The sequence below is a fragment of the Cyprinodon tularosa genome, unplaced genomic scaffold (genome assembly GCF_016077235.1).
Source record: "Cyprinodon tularosa strain WSP-4 unplaced genomic scaffold, ASM1607723v1 ctg553, whole genome shotgun sequence".
In the NCBI taxonomy this organism is placed as follows: Eukaryota; Metazoa; Chordata; class Actinopteri; order Cyprinodontiformes; family Cyprinodontidae; genus Cyprinodon; species Cyprinodon tularosa.
The window spans coordinates 581,849-608,223 of record NW_024039289.1 but is presented as its reverse complement, the minus strand read 5'-3'; the positions used below and the strand labels follow the sequence as shown (position 1 = coordinate 608,223).

General features: G+C 39.9%; 2 protein-coding genes and 1 long non-coding RNA gene across 3 annotated transcripts in view; all 3 read left to right on the top strand.

Annotated features, from left to right (window-relative positions):
* Positions 1–26,375, top strand: part of LOC119796602 (Fc receptor-like protein 5) — a 131,713-nt gene that overhangs the window by 94,881 nt on the left and 10,457 nt on the right. The window contains exon 2 of the mRNA XM_038305229.1: positions 15,077–15,328. Coding sequence (XP_038161157.1) covers positions 15,077–15,328 — 252 coding nt within the window. The remainder of the gene's footprint in view (positions 1–15,076; positions 15,329–26,375) is intronic.
* On the top strand, positions 16,479–18,622 carry LOC119796611. Its single transcript, XM_038305241.1, has 2 exons — positions 16,479–16,771; positions 16,989–18,622. The coding sequence occupies exons 1-2, from the start codon at positions 16,543–16,545 to the stop codon at positions 18,359–18,361; spliced, it is 1,602 nt and encodes a 533-aa protein (XP_038161169.1). The 5' UTR covers positions 16,479–16,542; the 3' UTR covers positions 18,362–18,622.
* Positions 23,116–25,171, top strand: LOC119796615. Its single transcript, XR_005282491.1, has 2 exons — positions 23,116–23,251; positions 24,606–25,171. It is a non-coding gene; the product is annotated as an uncharacterized LOC119796615 (long non-coding RNA).

Here is a 26,375-nt window from a genome sequence, read left to right as displayed (position 1 = left end):
ACCCCGTCAGATAGCGTTCCCCCTGTCTAACATGGGGGAACGCTATCATGAAAAAAAGATTAATTGTGTGACCTGAGTAACGTGCAGTAACGGGTTAGTCGGCAGTGGTAATTGCGTTATAGTTACAGTCAAAGTAATTAGTTAGATAACTCGTTACTAAAAAAGGTAATGGCAGTAGAAACACTGTTACTTTCAACGCCGTTACTCCCATCACTGTAACTCAGTAGAGAAGGGTAGCGGATCTGGTGTAATCAGAGATGTCTACAGCAGCTTTTTGGCAGAGTTTTACGAACGTGGTAGGCTTGGAACAACTTTGAACAACTAATTCGCCAGTCAATTAAACTTACTCCTCCTTTCCTTGAGGAGATATTTTATGGGGAGATGCAAAGTGACCTGACGAGAAGCTTTGTGATGTTTATGAGCACACAAGAATGCATTAGATCATTTTGACTCTGTTGATGATGATAACCATTTTGAAGTGCTTGACAGATATGAATGCAGGAAGAGAGTCACTGCTGCTGCTCTTACAGAACTTTTTAATGAAATATCCCACAAGGAACTTTGAAGAAACCAATGTTCGTCATCCACAGTTGGAAGGAGGTCACACAGCCACTGATTAATCTAAAAGATAGGAAATTGACCAAAATGTATAGTGATTTCCAGCCCACTCCGAAGAGAGTAGTAGAAAAGCTTAGAAGATTTTTGAGGTTATGCACTGGCTCTGATTTATTGGTATCTGGAGTTGTTAAGGTTTAGTTTACAGTTCAGACCAGTTTCATAAGGAGGCCAATTGGACATACATGTGGGATGCTCCTAGAAGTGTCTGACAGCTATGATACGTTTCCTGACTTCCACAGTGATTTCAGTTCCATTCTAGTAAGCAATGTTTGGGTAATGGATATTCTGTAGACAGAAGTTATGTCTGAATTCTTTCCTTACAGTTTTTCTCACAAACACATAGAATAATTAAAGGGATTGCTAAGTTCTTTGTTTAAACCCACAATAGGCCAAACACATGCTTGATGAAAAAGCTTGAGCTTTTTTTTTAATACTCATTCATTGCCAAGGATTAGAAAGTTTTCAAAAGTTGTGTTTTCTATCGGTCATTTGCTAAGTTATTCTGGAAGGAAGTTTTATAATTAATGACTGCTTTTGTACACTTTAAAAGTTAGTAATAAATATTTTTTAAAATTTCATAGTTGACTAATTTTTTGTGATTTATCTGTGAAAATGATCAGAGAAAGATTTGAAATGTTTGTTCTGTGTTCTTTAAAGGTACTTTCACTCAGACACAATGTTCACTTAAAAACCAATTTCAGTCACTTTAAATAAGAATTAAAGATACTTACTACTTGTATCTTAAAATCTATGTCAAACCAGAGGGAAATAGATTCACAGCTTACAAGGGATTTTTTATTTATCATGTGAACATTTAGATTTTATACTTACAGTACTTTTTTCTAATGATAAAAACGTGTACTAGGGGGATATTTTCAAATAATGGATTAATATTAAGTTGGTTTATACTATTTTTACAAAATTGAAGTGTGTCAGTTCACCTTTTCAGGCAGAATCAATATGGGAAGGTGATGATTAATGTTACAGTAAGTTTAAGATTTCCCAGTATCTCATTTGTTAGTATTGAATACAGTTCTGCTGCAGCGTATGCATCTGTAGAAGCTTCCCAGCCATTTTTGTCCATAATAATGATGCAAAGCTCAAAAAAAGTTTCATTGCAGGGGTGCTGCACTTTTGGGGTGCAGTCCTCCTTGCAAACAGCTATATCCTCAGGTTGGAGTTTGTCTTCTGCTGCGTACGCCATCAATAGATTCCTGAGTTGTTGTTCGTTTTTCACTGTAAAACCGAATAAAACTTCACAATTTTAATTGTATTAAGAACCTCTGCAAAAGGGTTATTCTGGTTATTATGTGCTGTTATTTTAAATGTCATCTTGAATGGATTAAGCTTTAAAACTTGAAAATTCCTCTGAGACTCTGGAACGGACTCTTAAAACCTCTTTCCCCTTTTTATTTGCTTTTATTTACTTGCCCTTATTTTCAATAGTGTTTAGTGTTTGCATCGTCAGACCTAGTGACAATTCCAGTCGTCACCACCTGTTGCGACTTCAGTGGTCTCTAGGTTTGGCGACACTGGCAGCCATCAGGTCTTGTGATGCAAGTCTCTAACTAGATATGGTGACAGCAGTCACCATCAAGTGTGAACAAGCAAGTTGCCACCTTGTGTGGCCGCTGCAAGGCTTCATGCTCCTACCCGATGTCAGATGAACTTAACTAACCCCATGAAGCCTTTAATGCCAGTTCAAATATTACGCACACATGAGTATGCACCAAGGAGGAGTTACCTCAAAACTTTACTTCTGGAAATTTCCTTCCTTCTAGTTATTAGATACAATCATATTGTGATGGGGGTTATTATGTTATAAAAGTACCATTGATTTTTAACCAGTGGTCTTTTGTTTGTTTTTATACAGTAAACATTTTATCACTCAGGCCAGATCCACCCTCCTTTGATTAACATTTTAATGGACAGAGACAACTTCTTTGGTTGGTGATTAATAACTGTTGATAGCCATAGTCTAAATTACTAAATTGGGGGATGCAACTGGATACAAGCAGCTGAAATGAGTTTTCTCTGTAGTGTGTCTGGGCTCTCCCTTCGAGAAAAGGTGACGAGCTCAGTCATCTAGGGAGGACTCAAAGTAGAGCCACTGGTCCACATGGAGAGGAGCCAGTTGAGGTGGCTCGGGCATCTGATTAGGATGCCTCCTGGACGTCTCCTTGGTGAGGTGTTCCAGGCACGTCCCACCACGAGGAGGGCCAGGGGGACACCCAGGACACGCTGGAGGGACTATGTTTCTCGGCTGGCCTGGGAGTGCCTTGGGATTCCCCCGGAAGAGCTGGCCTAAGTGGCTGGGGAGAGGGACGTATGGATGGATGGATGGATGGATGGATGGATGGATGGATGGATGGATGGATGGATGGATGGATGGATGGATGGATGGATGGATGGATGGATGGATGGATGGATGGATGGATGGATGGATGGATGGTATTTTATTATTTGAGAACAAAATCCATAATCATTTGAGTCTTAAACTATAGTCTTGTCAAAGAAAACATCAGAGTCAGAATCTGAAAAATCAAAGAAAATAAGAATTAATCAGAGAGGCTCAGGTTGCAGTCACATCTGCAAATTGAACTTCAAAAACTCCCTTTGGGGTTCCCACCAAGAAATGTCAGCACTTTAATTTGAGATAAATGAATTAGAGCTTAAGCCTTCAACGTGTACAAAATAAATAAAATAAATAAATAAAGACAGATGTATAACTTGGCATTTCTGTATTACTTATCATGTCTTTTACTGATTCTTTTATGTATTATGTGTTTATTCCAGTAGTTTGTAGTGTTTGTCTAGTTCAGGGGTCGGAGATCCCACTGCTCCGGAGCCACATGCGGCTCTTTAGGGTTCCTCTTGCGGCTCCCTGGAGCCTTTTCAAAAATTTCTGAAAATCGAGGGGTTTTTTTCTTTTGTTTTTATATGGTGTGCAGGAGGTCAAACAAAAAATAATTATGTTTTCCAATGCTGTAAACATTTGTATAATAAATAAAGGCAAGCTATATATGCAGCCAACAACCAAGCTGGGAGGGAGAGAAAATTGTGATTGCAGAACTTCTGGATAAATTAGAGAGCAAATGAAGATTTGTAATTCATTACAAATCTGAGATCATGATCTCAGAATGTTGGACCCAGAATTCAAGGCGAGACAGGCAGTGGGAAAGTTCAAAGCGTTTATTAAACAAACAGGTGCACGGGTCTGCTTGTCTGCTGCGGGGCGGATCTCTACAGGGATAGGAGAATACAGGTCAGTGACTGGAGGTGGAGCTTAACACGACTTGGAGCAAAGTCACTGACCTGTTTCAAAGTTCAGTCCGTTTGCGGAGAACTAAGCAGAATCCAGGAGGGATGTTTGACCACAGTTGCGGCGGGCAACGCCCCCAGAGTTCCTAGAGAGCGAGCGGAGCGAGTGCCAGCCAACACCAAGCAGCAACAAAGTCCACAAGGGAAATCCAAGGCCGAAGTCAGAAGACAGTTCCAGGTTCAGAAGCCGGTAGAATCCAGGACCAGATGCAACAAACAGAGCAGACAGGGGCAAGACAAAACTTGAGATCCACAGGGCAGAAAACTGGTCATAATCAGGAAAACAGACAGACTACAGATTGGTAGGGAACGTCTCACAAAAACACACAAATAACCTGGCGCTGATGGGAGGCAAACACACAACCTAAATAGTAGAGGAACCAGGTGGAAATGATCGGCAATAATCAGCCGTAGAACCAATTAGACAGGGGAGCAAGGAGGAAAGGAAAAAACCAAACGATCAGCACCAAGATCATGACAAGATTTAAGAAGTGGATTACATCTCCAAACTCCACTACTGCTGCTAGTTCTGTTGCAAGGATGGAAAACCGTCCACAGATCAAACAGGAAGAGCTCTGATGCAGGGATGGGAACTTTCTTCAATTTTTTCCCCAAATCCTAAAAATATAAATCACACCATGGAACGCTGGGATAGGGGATTTCAGGGTTAGAGAGCTCTGCTCTGATGGAGGTCAGTTCCTGCTTGGTTCCTCATGAGTCATGACTCAATCAACTCCTCCCAACAGAAACACGTCCACCATAAAGAGATTCCTTGATCCTGTTTCTATAATTTCATCAATGCAACAAAACCACGTGGTGAAGGGCGGTTAAGCGGTGAAGCGCGATGGAAGCCTTCACTGCTCCTCCCTCACCTCATCTTGCTATGTGACATTTGCTCGAGGATAAAGATTTAATCATGAATGCTTATTATATATTTAAGCCCAATTGTCATTTTCTATAGTGGGATTATACACTCTTATACATACGAGGCATGTATAAGACTTTTACATTTTTGCGGCTCTAGACAGATTTATTTTTTGTTTTTTTGGTCCAATATGGCTCTTTGAGCAGTTTGGCTTGCCGACCCCTGGTCTAGTTGATTAAACATAACTAAAAGTTTTGTTGCATTGTCCTTTAACCACCACTAGATGGAAGTGGAAAGTTCAATATTTTAAACATGAAGCTCATAGTTGGTCTTCTGTCGTAATTTGACACTTATCTTTAATCCGAATCCATTCATGCTGCAGATCACTTCATTGCTGTTAAAAAAAAGCAACTCTAGCTATAATCATTGCTGCTGGACTGAAAACCTTTTATCTACAAAATGTAACTGTATTTTAACTGAAAAAAGGTTTCTACCTAATGTATTAGAAATGTATTATTAAAATCACACACAAATGCAAGGGGTGCTAAATGGAGTTGATTTAAATAGAAACAAAAAACTGGATAAAATAGGGAAGTACCATGTTTTAGCCTAATACAATCAGGCAACAATGCAAAAACATGCAAACCCTATAAAACATCAAACAATGAACACTGATCAGAGATTCCACTGGCCTTTTTCCTGACCCTACCCTGTACTAATCCTGGATGGAGGGAAGGTACTTCTAGAGTTGCAGCAGAAAGTCCAGTCTGTGACTGGCCTTCATTTGGTTCTTCTATGTGTGAGGACCACCTGAGGTCCAGAGAAAGGCTGGTTCCTAGGAACTACAATAGATCCTCAGTCAGAACAGTGTTGTACAGGATGGTGACGGGAGGTAGTGAGGGGGAAGTTCTCCTGAAGTCCACCACCATCTCCACCATCTGTAACATGTTAAGCTCCAGGTGGTTGACCTCACCAGTAGACCAGCCTATCCACCTACTGCCTGTATGCAGACAGGTTATCATCCTGGATCAGAGCAATGACAGTGGTGACATCTGCAGACCTCAGGAGTTTCATGGACAGCTGGTGGGTTCACTGAGGTTCTGTTATTGGTGTTAGAAGGAGAGGAGGGGAGAGAGAGCAAACTCCTGGAAAGGTGGTGGTGTGACAGCTCTTGTGCAGCAGAAGATGCTCCCCAGCCTCACCTGCTGCTGCTGCTCAGTCAGGAAGCTGATGGTCCACTGACAGTGAAGGCCATCAGTATCCTAACTGATGGGGTTGAAGGCTGAGCTGATCCAGGATCAGGATCCTGGTGGATGACCCTGGGTGGTCAAGGATGGTTACAGGATGGTGTAGGCCCTGCAACCATCCTGAATGCATCATCTGCTGAACTTTTTGTTAAATAAAAACTGCAGAGGATCCAGGAGGTGGCCTGTCATGTCCTTCAGATGCTTTAACATCAATAAAAGCTTTCTACATATATTTAAGGGTGACGTGTCTGTAGATTAACCCCATTATAAAGTTTTTCTTGGGTACCAGGATGATGGTGGAGCTTTTGAAGCTTTTTTCTTTTTCTCATGTTGGAGGACTCTGTTTACATCTACCTTTCTGATCTATTATGGATAAATAGAACTTAATTTATTTTGATGCTTTAACATGTAATAAAATAAAGGTGAGCAACTTAATTCAACTACTTGTTAGTGACTGAAGTAATTCATTTCAGTTGGAGCTGAATTGAATTCAGCTCCTTTCTGATTATCATTGTGATCCTCAATGTTCCATGAGTCATAAACTACTGGTTATTAACAGACCGATTTAGCCCATCACAGTGCATAACTACAAAGAGAAAGATGGTCCACTTGAGGTTAACAGTGCATCATTGAGCTACTGTGCAGATAAAAATAAGTCAGCTGAAAAAGGTGTGAACAATAACTTTAGAAATGCAGGAACCAAAAGAGCAGATTTTTAACAATCATTGAGAAAAACAAAGGTTTAATTGCACAAATTCATTCCCGAACTATAATTTGCATTAACCCTTTCTAAAATCTGTCTTTGTTTTTCTATTAATCGTTTGAATCTGCATATCACAAAGACTAAAATCTTTCTGCAGTGGACAGGAAGTATAACCCACCAATGGCTGCAGTCAAAGCTGCTGCTGTGGGACGAACTTTGGTAAAAACGGAAGGAAACACACAGGCTGTATTTAGAGGTGTTTTGCATGCTGGTGTCATATGTGATGTGTAACTTCTCCTTCTTTATTATAGTTCAAATACAGTAGAAGCCTTTCTGATGAGCTGTGCAGCAGGTCTGGATGTGAGGATGAAGAACGCTCTACTCTGCATGCTGGTCTTTTTCTGTAAGGACATATCTGACTTTCTGTTCAGAGATCAAAAACAATATTTCTGCATGTTGCATGTCACCTTAGTGTGATTAAAGAAATGCTTTTTATATTTAGTGTTTATTAATTTTGCATATTTTATCTCTTTACCTTTCTAACCTAAAAACTCTCTGTTATTAACATGTATTTGTTATAATTTAGCTTTTGTTCTTCATTGCAGTGCTCTGGTCTTTCATCTCTGCACAATATTATGGTGAGAATCTGTTTTTTTTTTTCTGTTCTAGTAAATTACTGAAATTTTTCTAAAAAATTTGAATTTGAATACTTTCATTTTATATTTTCTGGAAATGATCAGATTAAATCAACAACTCTGTATTTTATTCTGTGCTGAATGTAAAATTCAGAAATTCAAATCTAAACATACAGTGCATGAGTTTTCTCATGAGTTCTCCATTTGATCGTCTCAAAGCATCAAAGTGAAACAGTGGATGAAACTACTACAAATAGTGAAGAATCATCCCCATGAGTAAATGGTATAGTCAGATCAGTGTTTTTAAATATTATCTGCCCTAGGGCCTTCTACTATGACATATAGTCTAAAAGTTAACCTTTATATGAGTAAAAATGTAAAAAGAAAATATTTCTGCCTCTTTGCAATGGCTCAAAAGTTTCTCTCTTCAGCACCATCTGCTGTCAGAGATCTGAAGGCAGAAACTGGTTTGTATGTTAAATGTTATTATTTTTCTTTTTTGCTGTGCAATTTATGAGATTTGTAGTTGGAAAATCTAATTATTTTCTCATAGTCTAAAACTGAAACTAACCTTTATATGAGTGAAAATGCAAGGAGGAGCTAAGTTTCTACCTCTTTGCAACAGTTCAAACGTTTTTGTTCTCTTCAGCACCATCTGCGATCTGAAGGCAGAAACTGGTGTGTACTATAAAGGTTATTTTCCTTTTTTTACTGTGCAATTTATCAGTTTTGAAGTTGAAAATGAATTAGGGGAAGATGGAAAATCAAATGATTTTCTCACACCAAGCTCTTAATACCAGTCCATAATTTATCTATAGTTTAAAATACAAGTTATTAAAAAAAAAAAAAAAAATGTAATAAAAAACAAAAATCGCACCGAAAATGTTAAAGCTCCTCTAAACAATAGCTTCTTTAACCTCTCATCTTTATTATCATAAAGTATTACTTAGTTCTAAAACTAACAGGGAGACTCAGCTATTGGTGGAAAATGACACTTTAGACTAGAGTCTGATTAATATTGATTATGAATTAAAGTTTTTTTCAGATACATACACAGTTTCTGCTTAAGGTGTCAAGGCTCAGAACAGAGGACCCAGTGTTAAAGGTAGACAGACAGATTTCTCCAAAAGCATGTATTTAAAAAAACTGATTGTCAGTGGGCAGCTAGGGCGTCTAAGGCAGAAACCTCTGGATGAGGGAAACACAGGTTAGTGACCATGTTAATCTGGCGAAGCATGATTACAAATGTTTTAGTTACTATCTGGTCTTATAGTTAATTCCATGCCCAGAGTAAGAGGTGGATTACAACCGAACAGCTGACAACACGACGTGGCCAACACTGTCCAGAGAGTTCCAGGCACTGAAGCCTTGAAGACTGCATATCTGGCAGGAGATCAGATCCAAGCAGACGGAGGAAGGCAGGACAATCCAGAGGACAAAGCCAGAGCCTGTGTTGATTAGCTTCGCAGAAGTCCGGGCCGGATGATCAAAGATCTGAAAGGTGCCAAAGGGAAATCTAGGTTGGTGTTAGAAAGCAGTTCCAGAGTCGTCAACAGGCAGAATCCATCATGAGTCCGAATACAGGTCAGGCAAACAAATCAGAATAGCAAAAGGCAGAATCAGAGGTCCAAAGACAGAACAGGCCAGGATCAGGCAATCAGAACATGACTTGCAAGAAGACTATCACGAAAGGCTTGAATAATCTAGCCCTGATGACTGGAAGCAGACAGGTTAAATAGAGACGGTAGCAGGTGACACAGATGAATGGCAATGAGAAACTGGGCGGAGCAAGGCAGGTGAATGGAATGAACAATCAAGCCAGTCATCAGCACCAAGATCATGACAGGTTTAACACGGGACACATGAAAAGTAGGATGGACTTTCATGGAATGAGGGAGCTAGGGGTAAACAGCCACCAGATTTCCCACTTTAGTAGTGGGAAACGGCCTGATAAAATGAGGTTGCAGCTTCCAAAGGCAGGTGTTTGGTGTAGAGCCCAGACTTCTGGACTTCCCGGCAATGAGTTGCCAGAGTACTCTGGCGTTTAGCAGCCTCGGCTTGACTATCCAACTTACTGCAAACAGCTCTCCTAGCCCTTCTCCAGGCTCAGTGGCACCTAAGAGCAGATAACCAGGCCAACAGAACTTCAGAAACCTTTTTCTGTATGGTAAACACCGGAGGATGAAGCCCAAACAGAGAGAGTCCAGTCGTGCTAGAAGGGGCAGAATTGATAGCATGCTTGAGCCAGGGAAGTTGGCTGACCCACTTAGTGTGAGCTAATTCACACAAAATGTGTAACCTCATTTCTATCTCCCTTCTGGGGATGGAAACCTGACACAGGCTAACAATGATCCCCAACAACCTGACGAGTTAGCATTTCTCCCATTTCTTTAGCGGATGGGAGTTTGGGCATTGGAACCAAATGGACCATCTTAGAAAATCTGTCAATGATACTGAGGATGATTGTGTTATCTTCAGAAAAGGGTAACCCAGTAATGAAATCCATGGCAATATTAGAACATGTTCAGCACGGGATGGATAAAGGTCGCAGAAAACCAGATGAGGGTCTTCTAAATGTTTTGGACTGATTGCAAAGTGGGTAAGCTCCAACAAACTCCACCACATCTGAGGACAGGGAAGGCCACCAGAATTGTGCCCAAATAATGTTGATGGTTTTAGACATTTCAGGATGACAAAACAAATGGGAACCATGACAGAACTCCAAGACCACTTTTTTCAAAAAATTCGGGCACAATCATTAACAAAATCCTCTGGGGTTTGATGATTACAGAGAACATCTCTCACTTCCTTCTCTAAATCAACCATAGTGACAGAACATCTCACTGACTAAGGTATCACATACTTCTCTGTACCACCGGAACTCTGTTCATCTGACTCAAACGCTCTGGACCAAGCATCACGTTTAATATCCCTGGTTTGTAAGACAATGAAAAGTTTAAATGCCCAAAAAAGTGCCAACCTTGCCTGTCTGGGGATAAGTCGCTTAGCCAACTTCTGGTATTCAAAGTCCAAAACACAGAAATAATCTTGGACCCCTCCAACCACTGTCTCCATTCCTCCAGAACCAGCTTTATCGCCGTAGCTCCTGATGCCCCACATCATAGTTCCACTCTGGGCTTGAAAGTCCCTTGGAGAAGAAGGCACAGGGGTGAATCTTAATGTCCCTTGCTTCTTGGCTGAGGACCACCCCAACTCCAGTACTGGAGGCATTCACCTCCACAATAAATTGTCTTTTCGATTGTGGGAAACCAAAACAGGTGCAAAAGTAAACAAAGTTTTGAGTCTCTGAAAGGCTCCATCAGCATGTTCATTCCAAAAGAACTTAATCTTATCTGAAATGAAGGCATGAAGGGGTGCAGCTATCTGACTGTAGTTTCTGTTTAACTTTCTGTAGAAATTAGCAAACCCCAAGAACCTCTGCAGTTGCTTTCTATCTTTAGGAACAGGCTAGTTGGTATTGGGGCTCACATATGGTCCATGGCAATCTGATCAGGGGAAACCACAAAACCCAGGAATGACATAGTATCAACATGAAATTGATATTTCTCAGCTTTAACAATGAGCTGATTCTGCTAGAGGTGCAATAGAAAAGCTCTGACGTGCTTCTTATGGGAATCCAAATCGTGAGAGTAAATAAGAATGTAATCCAGATAAAAAAAAAACACAATGTACCACAATATCCCTGAGTACCTCATTTACTAAAACAGCTGCGGCGTTACTGAGGCTGAAAGGCATGACCAAATATTCGTAACAACCTGTTGGAGTGTTGAATGATGTCTTCCACTCATCGCCCTCGCGAATACATACCAAATAGTACACATTGTAGATCAACTGGTTCAAAATGGCCATCCAAGGCTATTACCTTGTGGGAATCCAGTGATGGAAGAAGCCTTATACCCAGTGGTCTGGCAAAGTCCCCATCCATAAATTCAGTATCAGTACCAGAGTCCACAAATGCAGACAGGTTATGACTGCAGGAATTAACTGACAAAGTTACAGGAAGCAGAAGATCAAAGGACACAAAAAGTTTGGTGTGGTTAAGCAGGATATATTCTGTATATTCCAGTATAGATCCATCTCCCTGTATAAGTGACAGAAGTCCTCTAGAAGCCTCCCTTCTGGGAAAAACAGGGCAGAACTAGAACTTAAATGAACTAGAATTATTTTGCTATTCAGATGTTCCCCACAACTTTTACCCCGTTTACACTACCCTTAAAAAACTGAGCCGAGACCGGTCCGAGCTCAGTAACTGAGATAACTTGTCGTGTGTGAACGAAAACAACCTGAACTGAACCGAGATAAACATAACCGGACCGCGCTAACTGCAGACCAGTTCCCGAGGTGGGTTCGGCTCGGTTTTTTCCTGGCTCGGTTCTCTGATAACAAGAGCGCATGAGCAGAACGCGTCATCGCCGACTGGCTGAACATGCCGATTCACACTCCATTCCAGAAAGTCGGCTTCCCAAAAGCCGACTTTCTCAAGTACATCCGCGCAAGGTTGCCGTCTTCGCCTGACCCACCGCAAACACGGAAGTACAGCAATAATAATCAAGCATAACTTTCTGAATGTGACGGGCGCCGCCATTTTGATTTGCTTGATTCCCTCCTCCTTCGTCTTCTTCTTCTTGGGTTTTACGGCGGTTGACAAACAGCGTTTGGTGCATTACCGCCACCAGCTGCTTGAGTCCCTCCTTCAATTCTAGCAGTAATACCGCACATCGTCACTAGGAGGCGAGGAGTCGAGGCGTCGAGATAACCGAGATAAGTGTGACGTGTGAACGGTCGTCAAAACTGAGCTTGGCCTGGTTACCGATCCAAGCTCGGACCGGTCTCGGCCTGGATCGGTTTTTCAAGGGTAGTGTAAATGGGGCTTTTGCTTTATTGGCTAAGCCCAACATTGATCAGAGTCAGTCTTAAACAGTTCAGGGGAAACAGACAATTTTGACAATCTGATCTGACAACAGGTGACATAGATGCTGATGCTGTCATGTGGAAGCAGTGGTGTCCTGATTACGCAAATGTGTTCCTGTATGTCTGATTCGAGTTGAGATATACATTCTTCTACGTCCAAACGCTACTTTCTTCCAATGGCCAGATTATTCTGTCAATCAATCAAGCCAGTCATCAGCACTAAGATCATAACAGACAGAGTGAAGGAATGGGAAAATAACTGTTTGTTTAACTAAAATATTCAGAAAAAGTACAACATTTTCTCAGAGATTTAAAGCAAAAATTTTGCATGATCAACATAGTTGAATAAGTCCATTAAATATAAACAAGATTTCTGAACTTTTTCCAACTGTTTTTTATTAATTTTGTATTTAGTTTTTATTTTTATGTTTTGACTCTCCTTCTTAATTTCCTATAGCCTGACGTAGTCCTACTCAATTCTAGTCAGAATATGAGTCTGATACTGCTCCATAGAGCTGTTATTATGGGGCGTGTTTCGAACGAACCAGGAAAAAAATGCCTCTGCACTCAATTGGATAGATCTACAACCAATAAGAGCAACGGAGTGCGTGACATATGTTAAGCGACGCATAGTTGTTGTCAACAAAAATCAAAGAGTGCAGTTGCACGCCTAGAATAAGAAGATGAGCCTTGATCGCGTTTCTCTGTTCCTCTTTTAAAATTAATTTGCTGTCGATATCTTCTAGAACAGACCTAATAGCAGAATCTACTCACCCAAACTCTCCAGCGGCAGCCATTGTTGTTGCCACCCAAGCGCACTTTGGTGACGTTGTTGATTACGTTACTCTTGATCATCTGTCCATCATCGTATAAAGCCCGCCCTGACAATTTGATTGGCCCGCAGGATATTGTGTGAGCATACTCGCGCTACTATTGAGCAATGCCAGACCGAACTTCCCGACCTCAAAGGTTGTGGGCGGGACTAGGTTCGGAATGGCACCCAGGCTAAATTTCCTACAAAGTTTACATGACTCTGCAATCCAACAGGTCCAAATATTCAGAGAAGAGACAGTAACTCAGAGATATGAGATTCAGGGAGGTGAAGGATATTAGTTGATGTATAAATGGAGAACAACCAGCAGAAACTCTCAAACTTCTAGTAAATACAGGATCAGCAGAGTTCCTCATTACTACAGTGGAGAAACAGCAGCAGGGCTAGAAGAGACTATGAGCTAACAGGGTGGAATGATACCTTCAAGGTGTGTTCAAATTAAAGATGAACTTTTTGCCATGAGCAAACAAATTACATGTATTTTGGGGCGCAGTACAAATAGACTGGACAAATTCCAAACTGACCCCTAAACACAACCCCTATGCACTAATCTCTGCTTTCGGTTTTCCCGCGAAAGGCTGGGTAGGATAAGAGGACTGCTCACCCATTAAATCTGCATCAGTGCAGACTCGCTGGAATTTGGTTGTGGGAGAAACACCTTCATTTAAGAGTTAGTTCCACTGGTGTGCCGTATCTCTGCCACACTGACAGAAACCCACAAGTTATGAAAAAGAAAAATACGTTACTATTTCCAAAAGGGGAATTCTTCTTTAAATAGTTGCATTTTACCCTATCAATTTATTTTCAAGAAAGGGGCAAATGCTTGAATTCATGTTTGTATGTGTTTGTTTCGCAAACAATGGAGCTGAAAGATTTCATCCTGAGTGCAGCTCAGCACTGACTCAATTTTATTCCAACAAACACTTGTTGATTCGCAAAAAATGCTTTCAATGAGTAGGCCTACCGGTACTGGGGATTGACTCCTAAGCTATACTTTTTTTTTTTCACTTTTAAGGGATAAGCCTATAGGCCCTCTCTTAGAACCTATTGCTGTTGGGTTAAAGGCAGAGCAGAATGGATTCTATATACATCTGACCAGAGCACAAAAATTTTTTTATAACTCAGAGTTAGATATAATAATATAGTCCCATTTCTAAAATTAAACAGAAACAGAAGGGCATGGTATTTTTAAGTTTCCAGCTTCTATGTGTAAAAAAAATGACCTAATTTATCTACTTTAAAAATGATATGCAACATGGAACCTCAAGAACGTATATAGAGAGAGTTTTGATAGGAGCAACTGAGACTTTGTAGATTATTAATGTTGCTCCCCATAAGGATGTAAACAAGCAATATATTTTGGATTTTTATTTTTTTTATTAATTTCTGACATAGAGAGCATGTGCTGCTCCCATGGGAGAAAATGGGACAGTGACATGAAGCATCAGCGACAGGACCAAGAAGGTGCATTTTCAAATGATTTTCCAGTCACAGACCTATGAGATATTTTCACCTGTTCTGTGATGGCAGCCTGTAAATTAATATATAATTTAACATCACAACGTTAAATTATTTATTAGTCTAAGCAATAAATATGACAGTAAAAATCTTCTTTACTGGTGTATTTGCTTCAGATTCATTATTAAATTCTATTTTCTACTAAAAGGAAGCATAATATTTTATCTCCTAATTATGTTCAAACTAATATTTTACATGATGTCAGCCTTTTTCAGAAATCAGTTTTAATGTTTTGAATTCACTATGTTATTAATATTTCTTTTTTTTTAAATTGCTGTAATAATATGAAATTTCTCATATGCTATTAGGTCAATGTACCGATTTATTGATTTAATTTGTTAAGTTAAACAGACTTTTTTGTTCTAAATGTTTCTGTTCTAATCAGATATTTCTTCATGTTAGTAGTTTCCATTAAACCCACTGTGACTCTGCAACACAACTGGTCTCCAATATTCAGAGGAGAGAAAGTCACTCTGAGATGTGAGATCCATGGAGGTGGAGGAACTGAGTGGACGTATGAATGGAGACCAACCAGCAGAAACTCTGAAACATTCAGTGAATCCAGGACCATAAGAGCAGACAGTAACTCCTACAGCTGCAGAGGAAGAAGAGACCATGAGTCAACTCAATGGAGTGATTCTTTTTCATTAACTGTTTGTGAGTTATCCCTCTATTTTAGAAAATAGGTGATTGTTTGAAATGTTTCAATTAGTTTTATCTAACCATCTTTTCTATTAAAACATTCAACTTCACTGTATTCCCCAACAGTGCTATACACTCAATACAATTGCAGAGCTGTACTCAAAGCTGCCATATTGTTCAGGCACCACAAATGTTTTAAGTTCACTCAACTGGTTACCCAGTTATTGATTATTTTGACAAGATGAACTCTTAGTATATGAGTAGAACTGACCCCCAAACTCATTCCTTTTAAGAGTGGATTGAATTTACGTCTGACGTAATAATGACGTGCCAGTTCATTGGATAGGTTCATATCAACATGGCAATTAACCTAACAAACCAATATAAAAAAATACAAAAAATCCTATCCCAAATGAATGGTGGATGAACTATATGGAACCCCGAATGATTCATAATTAAATAAATAAATAAAAATTATGAAATAAATGCAATTTTGATAAATAACAAACAAATATATAATATGGTCATGAAATAAAAACAAGGTAATGTTATTATGAAATATATATGTGTTATTTATCAAAATGGTATTTATTTTATAAACTTTTTAATTTATTTAATTATGAATCATTCGGGGTTCCATAGAACTAGTCTATGATCGATTGTGGTCAATGTAATCTGTTACAATTTGACATCGTACGACTAGTTGTTTGCAAGGACTGCTGTGCACTCGGATGTAGGCAGGCAACAACATTGAGGAGATCATCAACAACATCAGGCTGCAAACCGTAGCCTCTCTGCACAAAAGGTAAAAACGCGCTTGTAGGCTACTTTGTTTATTTATTTGTTTGTCGTCTTCCAGCGGGCAGACCTCAGCTGTTTTTGCGAGTTAACTAAAGTTCGTTGTCTCAGCTGTGAGCCAGCTAGCCTTTTGCGCTACTTTAGTGGAAAACAGGACAGACAAACCGTATGGTTTTAGCACTACCAAATATCTTTTATCACCCGTTTCTGGTGTTAAGCCTACTACTTTGGCCGCGAAAGTTATAGCCAGCCAGACGCCGAAGCAATGTTTCATAACTTGAGCCTATGATAGGAAGCCAAGTAATCGGTCTCCGCCAGGTGACGTCATTGTTTACCTCGGGCGCGGTGCATCGTGGGAAAGCCACCATATTAGGCGGAAAGTCGAGTTAACCCACACGCGGCTGTTCTTTCGGCACAATTATTAACCTGAAATGGCCCGATCGTGTTGTGTGAGAGGCTGCCAGTCCCGGCATGGCAGATCGGGGGACGAAGGAATCCGTTTTTTCCGTTTTCCAACCTGGAAACGATCACACGGACCTCAATTGGAGGAAATAACAAAGAGACGTCGCATGGCCTGGCTTTCAGCAGTGAGGAGAAAGGATCTCATTTTCAACAAAACATTCCCCCACATGTGTGTTTGTTCTCGGCACTTTCATAAAGGTAACATAAACTTTTAATATTACTTAAAAAACGTCAGAAAATGCATTACTTGTGTTTTATTATTATTCATAATCACCATTATTCTAACTTATTATTTTTTATTATTTCAAAAACAAATTTAAACACCCATATTAAATTAATTAATTAATTTGATATAAGACATAGCCTTATCCAGTATGAACTTGCTTTCTAAATCAAACCTAACATGTGGTTTCAGGTGAGCCAGCTTATGAGATGATGGAGAGTGACCCAGACTGGGCCCCATCCTTACATCTTGGACACACGTTTATCAAACCAACAGACCCTGGTCGCTCTGCCAGACGAAGGGCACGGGAGCAGACACGGAAACAGACCCTTCAGTCAGCAGAGACAGGCATACACCAGGATGTAAACACTGACGGGCTACAGACCGAGGAGACATGTGATGCTGAAGAAGGAAATGGTCAGCTGGAGGTTGGAAAGGATGGAGAAAAAAACCCTCAGCAGGAGATCAGAGAGGATGGAGAAGAAAACCAAGAACACCCTCAGCAGGAGATTGGAGAAGAAAACCCTCAGCTGATCACAAACAAGGAGGTGCAGAACCCCACTGAAACTGTGACTCAGCCTGAATGTGACCTGTGTGTGCTCAGGCGTGCAGAGGTCAACCGCCTGACAGAAGAGAATATAGAACTGCGACGCAAACTTAATGAGAACATGATATCCGATAGTTTCTTTGGAGCTGATGATGAAAAAGTAAAGTATTACACTGGTCTGCCAAACCTTGCAACCTTCCTGGCGCTCTTTAATTTTTTATTGCCACTCATGTCATATCAAAAGAAATGTCTTACTCCTTTTCAGATGCTCCTATTCACACTCATGCGCTTAAGATTGGATTTGCCTCTGCAGCACCTTGCTTATCTGTTTCATATTTCTCCTAGGACTGCACAAAGAACATTTCATGATATGGTTTCATGTCTTTATGCAAATTTGAGGCGTGCTATTATATGGCCAGACAGAGACACTCTCCGCAAAGTAATGCCACATCAGTTCAAGGAGGCCTTTGGAAACAGAGTAGCAGTGATTATTGACTGCTTTGAGATATTTACAGAAAAACCATCAAACCTAAAAGCGCGTGCCCAAATGTTCTCCAGCTACAAGCACAATCACACCATGAAATATTTAATAGGTGTGACACCCAAAGGAGCCATTTGTTTTTTGTCCAAAGGCTGGGGAGGTCGTACAAGCGACAAACACATCACGCTGAACAGTGGCTTCCTTGACAATTTGTTGCCTGGGGATCTGGTCTTGGCTGACAGAGGTTTTGACATACAGGAGTGTGTGGGCATGCTGTGTGCTGAAGTTAAACTCCCAGCATTCACCAAAGGCCACTGTCAGTTAGCAGCTAGAGATGTGGAGGAAACTAGGAAAATAGCACATTTGAGAATCCATGTTGAACGGGTGATTGGAAATGTATGTCAAAAGTACAAAATCTTAAATGGAACTATTCCTATTTCAATGGTTTTACCCTGTGCTGGAGAAGAGGTCACATTCTTGGATAAGGTCGTCACTGTGTGCTGTGCCCTGACAAATCATTGTCCAACTGTGGTGTAGATACAGAAATCACCCAAGATGTAAATGCATTTTGATTTTTTTTACTTGTGCATAAGGAAGGCTTGTACACACTGTAAACTTTCTTTTTTAGCACAATAAACTTTTTTCAACAAAACTTGTAAACATTAGCATAATAGAAATATCCCCACAACCTGCAAATATCAACCTGTAAACATTCTTTTGTAGCATCATAAAAAATTGTCAAACACTGAAAACTTGTAAACATTCTTTTTAGAATAATAAAAGTCTTCTAAAACCTTCTAAAACTGTAAATATTCCTTTTTTTTTGGTAGCATAAAGAACATGGGTCATTGAGAAAAATATTAAGTTGAACTGTTTTTATGTGTGCATTTAACTGTCAAGTGATCAGTGCAAAAGGTAAACACAAGGAATAGCTTAACATACTGGTAACATATGTAAAGTGAAGAGGTAGTAGTATAAGGTGCTCAGCTACATTTGTCTGGTGAACACAAACAACACTGCAAAAAAAAAAAAAAAAAAAGTTTAAGTTTTTAAATTTGAGCACTTCCAGTGTCAAGTGATCAGTGCAAAAGTAAACACAAGCAATAGCTTAACATACTGGTAACATATGTAAACACACAAACATCACTGCAAAACACATTTAAATTAACAAAGACAGTTTAAGTTTTTGAATTCGAGCACTGAGGGCAAAGCCAAAAATCAGACTGAGCATCTTTGAGGTGTAGGCCAACACAACTCAAATGAAACCAAACGATGGGGCAGTTTTCATTGTCACAGGCCACCATGTCATCTTTGGCCTCCGGTCCATGGCACAAACACCATAGCTTGTCAGCTGCTACAATGTTGTTTGCTTTTTCAGCCAGAGGTTTTGCAGCCTTGCAAGGTCTTTTCCTTACAGGATCAGAGCTGTCTGTCAGCGGTGCTCGTTGTGCATCACGTGCGAAGAAGTGGCTGACCAGTTCAGGGAGACACACACGCTCAAAGAACTGCTGTGCCTTTTCAAGGAGTGCATTCCACAGCTTGGGGTCAGGTGCCACACGTAACACGACAATGTCTTTCAGGGTCCACACTACAAAGTCACAATATGCTGCATTAGCAACAAAAATTTGGGTCTGCACTTGTTTGTAGTATGGATGCTCCTTCTTAAGCTGCAGCTTTACCATCCACCATTTCCAAACAGAAATTTTTATCACCACTCCTGCATGCCTCCAGAATGGTATTGTCTCGGTACTTGAATGGGCACTTTATCTCGACACAGCCTTTTCCGCAGCAGGTGCACAGTACAATTGCATCAGGTGATGCTCCAACCTGGGGAAACTTGGGGTTGATAATGAACCCAGACTGGCTTAGCTCAAAGTCACAGTGTTGGTTTTCCATTTTCTGTTTGTACTGTGTTTGCCCTCTCTGTTCATTTTGTCTCCCCCATACAGTGGCAGCACAATGATTGGTTGCACCGCTGTTTGTGCCACATACTGCTTTGACGGTTGAAACTGCAGGGTTGTCCAAATCTGACCGAAAGACTGCGTGCATGGTTGATGCTGTTACCCTTCCTGTGCGAAACCGATACCATGTTGAGGATCTGTGCTGTGATCTACTATGCAATTCTATGTAGTGGGCCTGGTCCTGTGAAATGTCTGCCTTTTTTAACAAAGTTTTGCAGTGCAACCGTAACGCAGACAAATCACTGCAATCCATTTTTTTATCACGCAGTCGGGACAATGAATCTGGTGCAGGACATGGCTGTAATGTGTCTGCAAATGAATCACAAAATCCTGGTACACAAGACAAAACAGCAGCTTTAGGTGAGGCTTTCTGCAGTTCACAAAGATATGCGCTCCACTGGTCCTGTGTGCTGGTGTTGCCTGTGCAGGTGCTTGTGACAGTTCTGAGCGCTGGCATGTGTTCGGCCTGACCATCCAAGAGTTGGTCTAGGCTTTTCCGTTTAGCTTTTGATGATGTAAAATCGATCTTGTGTCCCACCTCCGCTCCCACTTTGTTTATGTTGTTCGGTATCATCCAGTATGCAGGCTCTCCTGTAACAGTTGTTTTCTCCCTGCATCTGATAGTGGCCTCCAACTTGAACAGCATGGCAGCTACATGCGTACAGGTCTCTGCTATCCCAGCCATACATGTACAGTGAGCAGATGATATGGCTCCTGATCGGTCAATGATGGCCCAGGGTTTCAGTGGTGTGTCGTTTAGTCTTTGGGAGTGCATGACCTACAAGGAACATAACACAGATACAAACGTTTTAGTGGGATGGGAGTCTTACATATGTTCAGGCAGGGGGGGATTTAGCATTAGGCAATACTAGGCAGGTGCCTAGGGCCCCAAGTTCCTGGGGCCCCCATAACATGTATGTTTAATACAGCTATTCCTGACTTGTGCACTTTAATTATGTTTTTGATATAAATGCTTTCGCTAAAAGGACAGCAGCAAACCATTTGAAAAAAAATGATACAATGAGCGGTTTTGTACTTGAGCGACTTTACAGGCTCTTCTAGCACTTTAATATCAAAAAAGGGCCTAGCGCCAAATCTTGCAAAATTTTTCTGCTACTGGAGACTTTGGCGACCACATTCATAGGGCCCCCTGCCTGTCTTTGCCTAGGGCCCCCATTTTTCTAAATCCGCCCCTGTTTTCAGGCTTATGTTAACTGTACAGACTTATCTTGGACAGGCTGCTATGTAAACGTGGGCATAAAAAAAAAAAATATTTTGATTACTGAACATCATTTAGGAGCTTGCTTGAGAAGCGCTGAGGGAGCTTACCTTTGCAGTAACAACTGTGTTGTTGCACATCTGTGGTCGGTAGGAAAACAGATCCTGAACCCAGCCATTTGTGAACTGTCCGTGTGCTTCCAGTGATTTATATGCCTTGAATTCCTCGCACGTGTAGGCACTGACGCCAAACACTAGGTAAGTGGTTATGTCCACTGATGAGGTCGGAGGCAGTGAAGAGACGTCGGAGCTCCAGTCTTTGCTCCGGAGATCATAGGGATCTATGCCGTTAATATCCGACAGTTTGGCCAAGTAACGGTCCCTGGCCTCGTTGTTAAGTTTTTCCCGGTACGGTAGTTTCGCATTCTGCTTACTTTTTTCCATGTAGTCGGCGAAAAAAACTCAATCCTTTAGTCCTTTTGTTTGGCTGTGCTGCGGCTGTTTACACTACGCCTTCTCCACTCAAAATGGCGTCTTAGCAACAAATGTCACGTGACTGACGGAGACCGATATCCAAACTTGCCGACAATAGCCTAGCTTAGCATGATCACTGTCAATGTGTCTGATTCTGATAGGCAGTGTTGGGCAAGCTACTTGTCCAGTGTAGTGAGCTAAGCTATCAGTTACTCAACAATAAATTAAGCTTCACTACACAAAAGCTACCACCTAAAGAATTATAGCAAGCTAAGTTACACTAATATGTTAACAGTAGCTTTGTGACCAATTTTCTTTTTGCATTTTCAGATTTGTGCAGAATTCCATCGAATAACAAATATAAATTTAAAGAGTACATTTTATTCTGCATTTGATAAGTACATGCCATGGCTAATTACGATGTACCGTGAGAAAGCGGCCCGCACTGGCAAAACTTCTGAATTGCTAAGAAACATCTTCAGGACCTATGATCTCCTTGTATGTAACATTTCCTACCTCATGACAATTTGTACTATAGTATTATTTAATATATGCATATGATTAATATTCTGCTTATTCTGCAATTTTTTCTTCCCATTACCCATCACTGCAAAAAATATAAATCTCAATAAGTTATTTTTTCTTAAAATAAGTGTGTTTTTCCTTGATTTGAGGAGGTAAGTAAGACACTTTGCCAATGGAACAAGACAATTTCCTTTTAAAATAAGAAAAAACTATTTTATCGTCTTATTTCAAGTAAATATTATCTAACTATCTTATTTTAAGAGTGAAAATACTCATTCCATTGGCAAATCATCTTATTTACCTGCTCAAATTAAGGCTAAATATACTTAATTTAAGCCATTTTTTACTTATTTCTGGATTGTTTTTGCAGTGCAATCCCTCTGTCTTCTAGGAAGACGTTGATGTTAACAGCAGACGCACAATTGCTCTGCAGGCACTTCCCATCTTCCTGCGTGAAGATGCTGCTGGATTTTTTAAGACCTGGAATGTAAGTTTATGATTCAACTAGGGCTGCAACAACAAATCGATAAAATTGATAAAAATCGACTTTTAAAAGCGTTGGCAACGAATTTCATCATCGATTAGTTGTGTCGCGCGATTAACAGCTACATTTCTCATGTAAGTTTGCGTAGTTTTAACACAAACATTTATTTTTCATATTGCACCAGTACAGTTAATGAGCAACCTGTACTTGTGTGCTTGTTTGTTCTGTCTAAAATGTTTATTTTGGAATAAAGAGGTTAGTATAAAAAATATTTTTTGTCCGATTCATCGATTAATCGAAAAAATAATCGGCCGATTCATCGATTTTTAAAATAATCGTTAGTTGTAGCCCTAGATTCAACTGTGTGTACTCTTTTACTCTTTCTTTTTCTTAGTTTGTGTATCTCTATAAATATATATTTTTTCTATTTAACCCTCTGTTACTGCCAAAAGACAACAACCACAACCCTCTTCCTAGCCACCAGAAAAGCTATTAAATCATACTGTACTACAGTAATTCTCCAAGAATGTCATATTTGGGAATTTTACCTGAACTTTTCATTCACTGGTATTTCATATTAAATACACATGTAGTGTTTTTCATTGATTGCTCTACTCATTAACTAATTACTGTCATGGTCAAGACATTGACCTGCCAGACCTCTCGGATACAACTGTAGCTGTTCTCACTGTCTCGAATGATACAGTCTCCCTTGTGAAGTTTGGTCCTGCAATACATTCTATAGTTCTTGAGGGAGAGATTGTGGTATGTGATATACTATAGCACAGTTAACAGAGACATTCATTTTTCTTTTTGGCTTGATTTATGCACTACATCTACAGTATCCCAAGAAATTGACATATACACTATATTGCCAAAAGTATTTGCTCACCCATCCAAATTATTGGAATCAGGTGTTCCAATCACTTCCATGGCCACAGGTGTATAAATTCAAGCACCTAGGCATGCAGACTGTTTTTACAAACATTTGTGAAAGAATGGGTCGCTCTCAGGAGCTCAGTGAATTCCAGCGTGGAACTGTGATAGGATGCCACCTGTGCAACAAATCCAGTCGTGAAATTTCCTCGCTCCTAAATATTCCACAGTCAACTGTCAGCTGTATTATAAGAAAATGGAAGTGTTTGGGAACGACAGCAACTCAGCCACGAAGTGGTAGGCCACGTAAACTGACGGAGCGGGGTCAGCGGATGCTGACGCGCATAGTGCGAAGAGGTCGCCAACTTTCTGCAGAGTCAATCACTACAGACCTCCAAACTTCATGTAGCTCAAGAACAGTGCGCAGAGAGCTTCATGGAATGGGTTTCCATGGGCGAGCAGCTGCATCCAAGCCATACATCACCAAGTGCAATGCAAAGCGTCGGATGCGGTGGTGTAAAGCACGCCGCCACTGGACTCTAGAGCAGTGGAGACGCGTTCTCTGGAGTGACGAATCGCGCTTCTCCATCTGGCAATCTGATGGACGGGTCTGGGTTTGGCGGTTGCCAGGAGAACGGTACTTGTCTGACTGCATTGTGCCAAGTGTAAAGTTTGGTGGAGGGGGGATTATGGTGTGGGGTTGTTTTTCAGGAGCTGGGCTTGGCCCCTTAGTTCCAGTGAAAGGAACTCTGAATGCTTCAGCATACCAAGACATTTTGGACAATTCCATGCTCCCAACTTTGTGGGAACAGTTTGGAGCTGGCCCCTTCCTCTTCCAACATGACTGTGCACCAGTGCACAAAGCAAGGTCCATAAAGACATGGATGACAGAGTCTGGTGTGGATGAACTTGACTGGCCTGCACAGAGTCCTGACCTCAACCCGATAGAACACCTTTGGGATGAATTAGAGCGGAGACTGAGAGCCAGGCCTTCTCGTCCAACATCAGTGTGCGACCTCACAAATGCGCTTCTGGAAGAATGGTCAAAAATTCCCATAAACACACTCCTAAACCTTGTGGACAGCCTTCCCAGAAGAGTTGAAGCTGTTCTAGCTGCAAAGGGTGGACCGACGTCATATTGAACCCTATGGATTAGGAACGGGATGTCACTTAAGCTCATATGTGAGTCAAGGCAGGTGAGCAAATACTTTTGGCAATATAGTGTACATTCTATTTTATTCAGAAAGTTGTAATGGGTTTGGATGACCTGAAGCGGTTACCTCCGAGACTGCTTAGCCTTAAAAATTATCTGATGATGGATGAGTAAGCAGTCTGCTTAAAATATGTCGTTGTTACTACCAGCATGGTGATACTCAAGCAACCATTTCGTCTTTGTTTTTTTGTTTTCGCTTTTTTATTTATGTTGGCCTATTATTGTTGGCCTATTATTTTTGGATCGGCCTATTATGTTGGCCAATTTTTCGTTTTTTGTGGATACAGAGAAGCCGATGTTTCAGAAGGCAGCTTTGAACAGACCTGCAGATTTGTAATTGTTTTTGACTTGATCATTTCAGTGTTTGGCTTGAGGTCCCAGAGTTTCGTACGGAAATGCTTTGGTCTACCTTGAAGTCACTGGGAACTAAAAGATCTTTTACGGTTTTATTTGCTGAATAAATAAAACCGTATTTATTCAGCATTTTGATTGAAAATGTGGTTGTTATTTATTTTATTTTCTGTATTAACCCCATTGCTGGGGACATTGTTCTGAATTCTAATGGAATTCATAAATAAATGGAATCTGCAGTAAAATTGTCTTTTGAATATTTTTTTATTTGAATCATACAAATAAAATATATTTGATTTTGAGAAAAATTGCTAACATATACAGGCAATAAAATGTGTTTAAATACAGTTAAGTCAACTTAAAAATATAAAAGGCTGAATTGACAATGTTTAGGTCTGAGAAACTGAATGAGTCATGGTGATAACATGAATATATTATTAGGGGTGATAACTTAAAAAAAATCAACTCCGTGTCCAGTGTCAGTTTTGTTAGTTTTAACATTAGTTTCAAAATGATCAGGTTCATTAAACTTATAAAAAATTTAAGTATTGATTACTTAAAATGTTAGTTTGTGAAATTATTATGTTTCAGTTCATCAACTTCCTCAAAATAAATGAGTGTGAATAACTTTTCTAGTTTAGAGTAGTAATTACTTAAAATGTTTGTTTGTTGAAATTATTTGTTTTAATGTTGTTCATTTGACCAAAGATTTTAAGTGTAAAGAGCTTGTCTAACTAATGTAGTAATTACTTAAAACATCTTTTTCTCACATTATTCTTTTTAATTTTATCCTTGTCCTCAAAGATTTTGAGCACTAACAAAAGTCTCATTTTAAGTAGAAATGACTTAAAATATTCTTTAACATAGCTAAATATTTTGAGGTAATCAGTTTCATCAAATATTTTGAGTTCATTGAACCTGTTGGGGTTTACAGTGTTTGAGCTGTTGTTTTTCGGAATATTTAATTTATTTATTTATTTTTTCAAGTTTATGCTTAAAGTTTAAAGTAAATATTTCATAGCATTAAGGATCTTATCAGCTTTGTTAGTGTCTAATATGATCACAACGTTGCTACAGGTGAGCCAGATTATGTTGACCACTAGAGAACAGTTTAGGAAATGTTCTAACTTGACTCTTTTGTTTTAGATCACCATAGATTAAATCATATTTTTTTAATTGAAAAATAGAATACTTTCAAGAACACCACAAAGACATAAACATTGTAAAGTTAATATTGGCTATACCTGGAAAAAAAAAAAAAAAATGTATAAATGCCTATATAGATATGGTAAGTAAAAAGTTTATCCAACGTTTATTTAAAATGTGGTTTTAAATTCTCAGGGGATCAAATATCTGATTTATTCTACTAGCTGAATGCGAGATTTATGGAGTTAAAACACTTCATTAAACAATATTCTGGAGATTTACTTGTTTTTGTTTTTCCTTCAA

What these genes read in the sequence shown, in the direction of transcription:
- LOC119796611 (XM_038305241.1), top strand. Translation starts at nt 16,543, where the DNA reads ATGGCCCGATCGTGTTGTGTGAGAGGCTGCCAGTCCCGGCATGGCAGA. An exon ending in TTCTCGGCACTTTCATAAAG is followed by an intron (nt 16,772 to 16,988) that starts GTAACATAAACT and finishes ATGTGGTTTCAG; the next exon opens with GTGAGCCAGCTTATGAGATG.